The following is a 10,707-nucleotide window of genomic DNA, read 5'->3' as shown; positions in this document are numbered from 1 at the left end:
CAAGTTTGTATAACTAGAAAATCTTACTTTTAGTTTTCAAAGGTATGTTTGCTAAGTATAAAATTCAAAGAGGACAGATCTTTTTTTTCAGTCCTGTAATTAGTCTAGTTTCTTACACACTTGGTTCTTTTTTCTTTCTTTCTAATGTGGAATAAGATGCTATTTAATTTTGTTCTTCCATAGCTAATATTTTTTTATGTATATGCTTTAATGGTTTTTTTCTTTACAGTAAGTTTTGGACAATTAAAAAAAAAAAGAAAGAAAAAAAAAAAGATATTGCAAAGTGCTGGTCTGTGATTCTGCTTGAGAATGCGGGCGAACACTCTCATTAAGAGGAAAGAGTAAGGCACACAGGGTCTGCGTAGCTCCCAGCGTTGATCACACCAGAAAAAGAAACAGAGAGAAGATGCTCCTCCTTCTTTACACTGTGTTATTTCATTGTTGCAACTGCATATACTAATAACAAAAGAATCACTGGCAAAATTTTAAAACATTAAATTAATTTTAAAGTATTAAAATATTAATATTAGAAGGAAAAAAGAAAAATAGAAAGGAAGTCAAATCTGCCCTACTTAAGGATGACATGTACAAAATCTTAAAGCCTCCACCAAAACTATGAACATGATAAGTGAATTCAACAAAGATTCAGGGCATAAAATCAACACAAAAAGTAGCATTTTGGCCTTTCCCCCTAGCCTCCAAAGAAGCAGCGAGGTGACCGGGTCGCTGTCAGCTTGTCCTCAGGGCGGCGGCAGCACCTGGAGGTCTGTCCCCAGGCTGCTCGAGGTACAGCCAAGTTTATGCATTTTGAAGAAGTATGAAGGTTGTGAACAACAGTTTTGAAGAACTTGCCACAGAAGATAACTGAAGAAAATTGCTGTAATAAGACAGCTGCAGATGAATGCACAAGTCCTTCGGCAATTGTTAAAAACACTCCGTTGCCACGGGTATGGCATGGCAATGGTGCAGAAGGAACAGTGAAGACAGCGGTCAAGAAAACATGAACAGAAGCAAATGGTGCAAATATCTGATGTTGAAAATTCACATTATGTAGAAAAATAGGCTTGACTAATTCTAACTGCTGAATAATAAATTGTTTTCCTTAAAATAAAAAGTAGTATTTTATATGCCAATAACAAACTGGCCGTAAAAAGAAATCAAGAACGCAAGCAGAAAATAAAAAGGCAATTAAGAAATTAAGAAAGCAATGCAAGAATAAAAATAAAATATTTCTAAGTAAATTTAACCAAAGAAGTAAACGATCTCTAAAATGAAACTGTAAAACAACAAAAACTCATAGAAAAAATTTTAAAAGTAGAAAGATATTCCTTGCTCATGGACTGGAAAAATCAATATTGTAAGTAACTTACCTGACTTCAAAATATTGTAAATAACTTACCTGACTTCAAAACTACAAAGCAGTAATAATCAAAACAGCATAAAAATAGCATTAAAAACTGAAACATGCATCAGTGGAGTAGACAGAAGATACAGAAACAACCAGAGGTACATTCAGCCATCTGATCTTTGTCAAAGGGACCAAAATCATTCACTGGATAAAAAGTAGCCGCTTCAATAAATGACACTGTGCAAAAACTAGCTATCCACACACAAAAGATACAGTCAAGTTCCAAATCTCTCTTCAGGAACTAAACTAAAATCAAAATGGATCAAAGACATAAATTTTAAAACAGAAGTACTTAATTTTCTGGAAAATAAAATAGGTAAAATTCCTGAAGACAGGCACAGATAAGGAGTTTCCAGGTGGAACTACAATTGCACAAAAAATATCAAGAATAAGCACATGATGGGGCTGGGGAGATGGCTCAGTGGAATGAGCGCTTCCCTGGCAAGTGCAAGGGCCTGAGTTCAATCCCCAGTTCTGCCAAAAAAAAAAAAAAAAAAAGAATAAGCACATGAAATCACATCAAATTAAAAAACTACTGAATAGTGAGACCCTGTACCAAGTGCATTTTTTAAAAAAATAAAGCTTCTGTACATTAAAGGAAACAGCCAACAGAGTGAAAAGATAACCTACAGAAAAGGAAAAAAAAAAAATTACGTATTTAGTGCAGGGTCTACAGGGTCTCACTACACAGACTGTACTCTAGGATCCTCCTGTTTTTAGTCTCCCAAGCACTGGGATTACAGGTGTGCACTACCACTCCCAGTCTCATTTACCACCTCAGTGTGCCCCAGGGAGTGGGGCTGGCATAGGGATGGAACCCCGGTCTCCAAGCACTTGCCTAGGCAGGCACTTTAGTCTGCTGAGCTATCTGGCTATCCCAGAAAAGGAAAAATTTTGCAAGCCACTCCTTTGATAGAGGACTAATATTTAGAATACACAAAGAGCTAGGGAAAAAAAAAACAAAAAAAACCAGACCTTTCACGATAAAAGATCCAATCAGAAACTGAGCAACTGAAATACTTTTTAGAAGTATGAATAGATAATAAATACATGAAAAAATGCTCAACATTCATAGCCATCAGAGAAATGAAAATTAAAACAATACCGACAGTCCATCTTATACCCAGAAAGAATGGCAACCATCAAAAAGTCAAACAGTAACAAATGCTGGTGATACCACAGAGGGAAAGGAACCCTTCCACAGTAACAGTGCTGGTGAGACTGTAAGCTCATACAACCACTGTGGAAATTGGTGTGGAGAGTTCTCAAAAAACTAGAACTAGAAATCCCACTTGACCCAGCTATTGCCCTTCTAGGGATCTTCCAAAAAGAGGCAAAGACCTCATACTGCCCTGATACATGCATAGCCATGTTTACAGCAGCACAATTCATAACAGCCCAGCCATGGAAGCAGCCTGTATGTCCATCAATAGATGAATGGATACAGAAAATGTGGGATTTATACCCAATGGAATATTACTCTGCCACCAAGCAGGATAAGTGTGAATCACTTGTAAAAAAAGGGATGCTCTTTGAGATCATAATATTAAACGACACACCAGTATATCACATGGTTTCCTTTATGAAAAATCCAAAATACAAATACATTAAAGACAACAGGAAACAGGGAGGTAATTGTTGCAAATGAGAGGGGAATCTAGGGGTGTAAGGGACCAGAAAGAGAATTTGTAAAAATTAAGTATATGTACCTGCTTCCTCAGACATATTTTGTTTAAGGACAAAATATGATATACTGTAAACACGTACTAATGAAAGAATAAATATTAAGGGCTGGTGAGATAGCTCAGCAGACTAAGGGCCTGCTTTGGCAAGCACAGGGACCAGAGTTCCATCCGTGGACCCGCACGCCGCACTGGCCCTGTCCCCGGGCGTGTTGAACTTGCAAATGAGTCCCAGAGTAGTGGTGCACGCCTGTAATCCCAGCACTGGGGAGGCTGAAAACAGGAGGATCATGGAGAGTCCACGCTGTATAGTAAGACCCTGTACCAAATACATTAAAATGAAGGGGGAAAAAAAGAATAAATACTTTAAAATTTTGTGAATATATTTATATTTGTGTAACACACAAAAATTATTCAGTCATAAAAAGGATGAAATTTTGTCACTTACGACAATATGGATCAAGTAGAGAATGTTACACGAACTGAACTAAGCTAGGAGCACAAAGAAATACTGCACACTTTCACTCATTTGTGGAAGCTAAGAACAAGTTACCACATGAAAGTAAGGTAGACTCGCTGTTCCTAGGTGCTGGGAAGAGGAAGAGGAGGAGGAGGGCGGAGCATGAGGGCCAAGCGTCCGGTGAGGACGGAAGCATTCTGCGGCTCGAGCACACGTCACCAACTGGAGTCCAAGCAATGAGCGCTGCATTCCAAAATAACTAAGAGGAGGCAACTGTGGAGTCCCTGAGCATACAAACACAGAACCCCAGTGGAAAGGAGCGCGAGGCCCAATAATCAGACACCAGACTCCAATTACTCCTCTGCACACCACAAATATGCTCCCACGCTCCATGGCATAGAAAAGAAAACACCTGTCAAAGCAAAGGCCTCCCACCTTCTCCTAGCCCTGTATTTTCAGGGTTCATCAGCACTCAAGAGTTACCTGGCAGTGGGGTTCCATCTGAATTTTAAGACTCTAATGCAAACTCTCCTTCCCCTTTCTTCTCCTTCTATACACATTCCAGCCACATTCTCCTAGAATTCTGCTAAGAAATAAGACACGGGCAATCTACTCGGGGTCAAGAGTAAGTCATTTCCTTCCAAGTCAAATTTCTGTTCTCAGACTTCAATGGCCCAGTTTCTGTCTGCAGAAAAGAAACCAAGCAGGTTGTTTCAAACCACAGAGAATGCTTTCTAGAAATATCTACTGGCTTGGTGCCGGGGTGAACACCAGGAGCCCCCTCAACATTGCTGCCCTCCTCATCTGTGTTATTTATGGACCATTTAATACTTGTAATCTTTCTGGACACACATAGATCTTCATTTTCTTGGGCAAATTGAGACCATGAGCAACTCTTGCCATTTTCTACAATGCCCAATCTTCATTCTGGTTCCTAGTCAGGGTTCCATGAAAGTTAAGTACAAGGCATTTACCCTAAAAGATGGTCTGCTTTTCCTTCCAGCTTGTAAAAGGCAGGATGATGGACATTCCAATCTTCAGCCCAGAAGAACTTGGACAATGAATGCATTTAATCCCTTCTACATTGAGGAACAGTTCACAATCAGTCCTGTCACCAGGCTGCATGACCACTTACACTTCTGACCTGCATCTTCTCGGCATTCTAGCAACTCCTGCCCACACACTGCACTGTTCCTTTTGTGGGAACATCCACAGTGCGACAGCCAGACATAGAAGCACTGGTCATGGGGCCTGGGGAGTGCAGAGGGGAAGGTGGGCCAGCTGCTGCCACAGGACAGGTGGCTCTGGGGTGTGACACTGGTCAGTGGGCTGTACTTCTCTGGGTGAACTCAGAGCCACAGAGCTGCAAGTGTATGACAACGGGGATAGACCAAACACTCAGATGCAAAACAGGGGGACCTGGCCACAACCGTGTCCACCTGCCCAAAGGACCAGAGTTCACACACTGACCTCGCATCACCACTCGCTCGCCACCTATTGTGGGTCGGGCAATGGTCCAGGAAGGATGCCACAAGCTGACTGGCACTGACAAGGACCCTGCCTCACCAAATCCCACCAGATAGCACAGAACTCTAGGCACCTTGACCTCATTTCTGCTAGAATCCCCAGCCCAGATGCTGGCCCCATGTCGCCAGGTGGCCTGCTGCAGAGAAGCCTGCTGCCCCATGTCACCTACCACAAGGATGCCTGGCAGCCTTGGCCCACAGCCCTGCTTCTCAGTGCCCACCGTGCCTGCTGTGTTGGAGTCCTCTACTGCACAATGCCACCAGACCTGTGCCCACAACAACAGCCTCATGCAGAAGAAAGTGTGCCCCCAGTTCCCATGAGTGTTCGACGGGGATAGACCTTCTCCTTGCCACAAAAAGAAAAGTGATTCCTGTCATTTAAACTAGTGACAGCCAACTTTTATATCCAAGTCTCCACCACTGTGATCCCAAACAACCACAGACGGTAAGTACAGAGTCCACCAAAACAATGGACACACTCATTTCCTCAGTGTCGGTATCTCCCAGGCACTCGGGGGCAGAAGCTCCACACTGCCCCTGACCACCCCACCCAACATGCCTTGCATTCCAGCTCTGGCGGCCTGGTTCAGTCTCATTCCATCCCAGTCCTCCTCAAACCCAGCGTGGGCTGCTGACCTTCGAGAAAGGGCATCTAACTTGTAAGGCAGTGGTGGTGAATCCAAGACACACATGCACCACTGGGCTGTTTGTATCACTGGAAGCTCTAAAAGGTTCCCAATCACTGATTTAAGTGGACAAGTCATTTGGGAAAGGCATAATTTGTGGAAGGAACCACAGCACTTTAAGTTTATTAACTTATTAATCCTCCCTATCACCCTGGAAGGCACACAGTATCAGCTTCACCACGAGGCTGCTTCAAGAAGGCTATCAATATGCAGAGGAGGGCACCAAACTGCAGAAGGGTTAAGAGGACATGTCCAAGGTCACTGCATGGTATGTGACAAATGGTAATGTGACTCTGCCATGCAAGCTTAGCTGGGCTAAGATAATAAGTCACCGAGGATCTTTAAAAGCAGAAAGCAGGGTCGGTGAGATAGCTTAGCAGAATAAAGCGCCTGTTTAGGCAAGCTTAGGCAAGCCTACGCAAGCACAGGGACCTTGGTTCAATGCCCAGAACCACAGGCCGCCAGTCCCGCCCACAGGGCAGGCTGAGCTGGTCAGAGACCAGGCATGGTGGTGCAGGCCTGTAATCCCAGTGCTGGGGAGGCTGAAAACAGGAGGATCACTATGAGTCTGAGCTAGGTAGTGAGATCCTGAAACAACCAAATACATTAAAATAAATAAATAAACAAATAAAAGCAGAAGCACCTAAACCACCTGACAGCCACCCTCATCCCATCCTGTGAGACCAGCTCAGTTAGACGCAAGACACTGCAATAAAGTATGACTGATCCTGTGGAAACACAGGGCAGAACAACATGACACAGGGGCTGCAGGAATGTAGTCTGTGAGCAGCGGGAGTAAGCACAGCAGGGCCATGCATGGCCCACATTAAGGAAACAGTGATGGTGGAAGGAAGGAAAGGCAGCATCAAAGCACCCAGCCAGCGCAACACAGGTCACACGCTTCCCAGTGTCTCCTGCGGAAAGCTTCACCTGAACCCACAGCAGGCAGTCCAAGCAGGTGACTCAGCCCAATAGGATTCCCCACAAAGTAGGGCAAAGTAGGGCCACGACACCTGAGTCCTAGTTGAGCACCCTGGCTTCCCACAGCCTGACAGACATGTGGAAACTATCCCCCTGGGGAGAGACCCAGTCACAGAGGACAGTGCTCAGGACATCAGACACAGCCAGAGCAAAGAGACTCATGGGCCTTTTTCACTGTCCTCACAAGCACAGGGAGAAACCCTCCTAAACAGCTGAAAACAGTCCTGGAGCTGCAAGGCTATGGCCTGTTGTCTCCTGTGAGCCCCTCCCTGTACCTCCTCTTTAACAGGAACTATCACCCAAGGCTTAGTACTTCATCTCACAGCAATGCTTTGTATTCTCGAACTCATGTTTCCAAATCAGCTCCTCACTTCTGTCCTTAACCCAACTCCATCGCTGTAACCAAGCATCCATGTGTCCTTCCTGAGTAGCTAAATGGTGTGTGTAAATGCAAAACACACTCCAGATTTTAAAGCACAAAAAAGGGTAGCATATCACTAAGAATTTTATAAATAGTACTGAGCCTATACTTATATTTAACAAGTACTTGCACTGAAATGGTAGCATTTTTGATAAATTAAGCTAAACATGAAATATTATTGAAATTTTTCTCACCAATTTCTTTTTACTTTCTTATGTATCCTCTAGAAAACATTGAGTTACCTCGTTGGCTTGTATTTCTACTGGACAGGACTGCTTTTATAGATACGCTATGAAGGCTTTCCCTCAACTGCAGTGTGCTTATAAATAAAGAGCAAATTAAAAGACAGTGAGAGAGATAGTTTTGCAAATAGGAAGGGGACCAAGAGATGGAGGGAATGGAGGGGAAGTAAGAGTGAAGATGTATTATGTCCATGTACCCACTCCCCATGAGGAATGCAACCATTATGTACTGCACATGGGGACTAATAAAAATAAATTTATTTTAAATGCAACATGCTTATAACTTGCTCGATCAATAACCAGCTGTGTGGCATTTCCCTCTTGGAGACATTAAATGTAATAACCACACTGATCACTAACTCCTTTCATCTTCACAGTATCTCAGCCAGTTGTAGGGTTATAAACGTGCTGATAAAGGCAGAGAGAACTGAAATGAAGGCCAATGGTTACAAGGTTACAAACAATGGAGCCAGAATTTGCACCCTGTCAGGCATGCCTTAGGTCCCTGGGGTTTAACTAGGTAAAACAATGCAACCTGTTTCCCCACTGCCTAGCATCAAAACTCCAAGACTACCTGTAAGACTCATGCCCTCATCATCCTGCCCCCTAGAAAGGTTTCCCCTCCCTTCCTTAGAGTCTTCTGTCCCCAAGGTCACCCAGCCAGCCTGTGGCCTGCACCCTGGGATGACACCCACAAGGTCAGGATCCAGAGGTGCTCATGGCCTGAGGGAGTGCCGATCTGTAACTCATTCACCCCTTTCTCTTCCTCCCACCTTCCTAATCCAAGGACATCGGACCCTGGACAGTTTACTTAAGTCTGTGAGAGTAGAAGGACAGAAAGAAATATGCAAGTCTCAGAAAAGTCAGAATTCTAACCCCATCTTTCACAGAAGCAAGTCCTAACTCTGTGTACAATCACATCTGCACGCCCTAGTGGAGCCCTACCTGCTCCACCCACCTGCACCCCCAGACACCCCACAGTAATCAGAAAAACAACTCCCCCTCCACCACGCCGCTCGCTCCTGCACCTCAAAACTCAGCACCCCCACAACAGCCAGGTCCAACTAACTTCTCCAAACTGCAATACAAGTCTGTCCTACACTGACCCGCGATACACTCTTCGATTGGCTGCAGTCACAGCCCCAGCTGGGCACCCAGTCCCGATGTCGGTCTCCAGCTCAAGGCAGGTCTCTAAGGTGCACACACCGTAGTCTGGCAAAAGGGATCACAAATAAGTGAGCAATAGCATTGTGCAGAAAGTAACACGAGTTCCCCGCAATGCAATATACAAAGGAGTAGGTCCAGCCCTGGGCGCCGGGGACCGTACTCGGGTGGGCACGGCCTGCGGGTGGAGCAGCTCCTCGCAGGGTCCTAACCCACCTGCCCGCTGCCAACTTTCCAGGATACTGGGAGTCCGACCCCAGCCCCAAACAGGGGACCAAGGCCCTGCAACGGGGCCTCTTTCTGCAACAGCTGCGGGCCAGGGTGAGGGACCATCTGCACGGCCGCGGGGACTTCGGGGCTGGCGCCGGCTCAGCGTGATATCCATCCGTGCGCGGAGCGGGGCCTTGCTTGCAAGGGGGAACCGGCACTAAGCACAGCGCGGCTCAAAACGGCAGCGAGCCGGGGCGGAGCCCGACCGCCCACCGGCCGCGGAAACCAGCCTTCAGGACCAGGGCAAAGGTAGCCCCACAGGAAGGCCCTGGCTCGGTCCCCAGCACCACGGATAAATAGATAACAAATCAATTAGTTTAATTAAACTGAGGTCTTTGCTAGGTGAGGTGGTGCACGCCTGTCATCCCAGCACTCTGGGAGACCGAGGCAAGAGGATCGCAAGTTCGAGCCCAGCCCGGGCAACTTAAGCAGGGCCCTGTCTCGAAATGAAATGAATTAGAGGGCTAGGAGGCGCCGGGCGCGCAGCCCCCCGGGAAGGGCGCCTGCCGGGCCGCAGCACCCCTAACCCCGCGGACCGCTGCTCACCCAACTCTGCGAGCCGTGACCCAGCTTCGCCTTCTTGCACAGGCTACCGGGTAGCTCCATGGCACGGCGGCGGCGCGAGACCAGAGCAGCGGGTGGGCCGGGCGGGGCTCCGCGGGGCGAGCACGCGCACGCGCTCGTGCTCGGCCCGCGGAGCGACGGGGCGGCGACGCAGACGCAGTGGATCTGGGGGCGGGACTGGGCGGAGCTAGATGGATGGGGCGGAGCCTAGGCGCTCCGCCCACGCCAGGCGCCCGCCGCTAGGGGCCTGCGGAGCCCTCTTGAATCCGGGCGGGAAGCGGCTCACGCGCGGAGCATGCGCAGAAGGTGGGCGCGCGTGCGAGCCGCCGCGCCTAAGTGGCTCGGTCATGCTAGCTGGTTGGGGCCACTGAGCGGGACTCCCGCTCTGCCAGCTCTTCCTCCGCAACCCAGTCAAGAATGCGGGAAGACATTCACTACTAAGAATTCTTATACCTGAAAGAACTCACACAGGAGAAAGAACATGCATGTGAGCCATGTGGAAAAAGATTTGTCATTAAGTCATTTTATATGCCTAGATCCCAGGCTGGGAAAAACCGTAGCTATGTACGCAATTGAGGGAATCATTAAGGAACACACTTTTTATCAACCGCATGAATAATGTCAACCTGGAGAGTAACCCGATGTGTGTAAGCATATTTTGAAAAACTGGTGAAAATTCCTCATGTAATGGAGCTCTGTACACATATAATGAAACATTTATATCAATAATTCTTCATAGGCTTTGCAGACAGAGACCTCCTAGGATGTATCCTTTCTGTTTTTCAGTGAATAACTTATAAATAATGTAAATATGGACCCTGCTAGAAACAAGGTTGACATAATATATTTTTACATAAGCCATTGTGTGTAAACTTTATTTTCTATAAAACAAGGTGAATTAAAATATATTCCCCACTACCAAGTAGGGTTAGCACTTATATATTGTTTCGTTTGTACTATAATGAGGTATAGACTGCAAACAAAATAAAATTTATTAATAGGTTAAAAAAAAAAAAAGCATTGGGCCAGGCATCCTGGTCTGTGACTACAAGCCCCACACTCTGGGAGGCTGAGGCAGGAGGAACACAAGCTGAGTCCAGCCAAGGCAGTTAAGCAGCTTGAGACCCTGTCTCAAAATAAAAAATAAAGCCTGGCGTGTAGCCAGATGTGGAGGCTTTGGATTGAATTCTCATTACCGCAAAACATAGTAATTTACAAAAGAGCTCTTTTTTCCTGTGTTGCACTTTGTTTTTTTTGTTTTTTTTCAAAGTTTTATTGATAAACATATAGCAATGAGACAGTT

General features: G+C 45.9%; 1 protein-coding gene across 1 annotated transcript in view; it reads right to left on the bottom strand.

The window, feature by feature from the left end:
* Papss1 (3'-phosphoadenosine 5'-phosphosulfate synthase 1) overlaps nt 1-9,533 on the bottom strand; it is a 73,384-nt gene extending 63,851 nt beyond the window's left edge. Inside the window, exon 1 of the mRNA XM_004626696.2 lies at nt 9,387-9,533. Within this exon, the coding sequence (XP_004626753.1) occupies nt 9,387-9,446 (60 nt within the window). The 5' untranslated portion in view covers nt 9,447-9,533. The remainder of the gene's footprint in view (nt 1-9,386) is intronic.
* Between the last annotated feature and the right edge of the window lie 1,174 nt (nt 9,534-10,707).

This window comes from Octodon degus, unplaced genomic scaffold (genome assembly GCF_000260255.1).
Source record: "Octodon degus isolate 3935 unplaced genomic scaffold, OctDeg1.0 scaffold00016, whole genome shotgun sequence".
NCBI classification, from domain to species: domain Eukaryota; kingdom Metazoa; phylum Chordata; class Mammalia; order Rodentia; family Octodontidae; genus Octodon; species Octodon degus.
The sequence above is the reverse complement of the archived record's forward strand: the minus strand, read 5'-3'. Positions and strand labels throughout refer to the sequence as shown.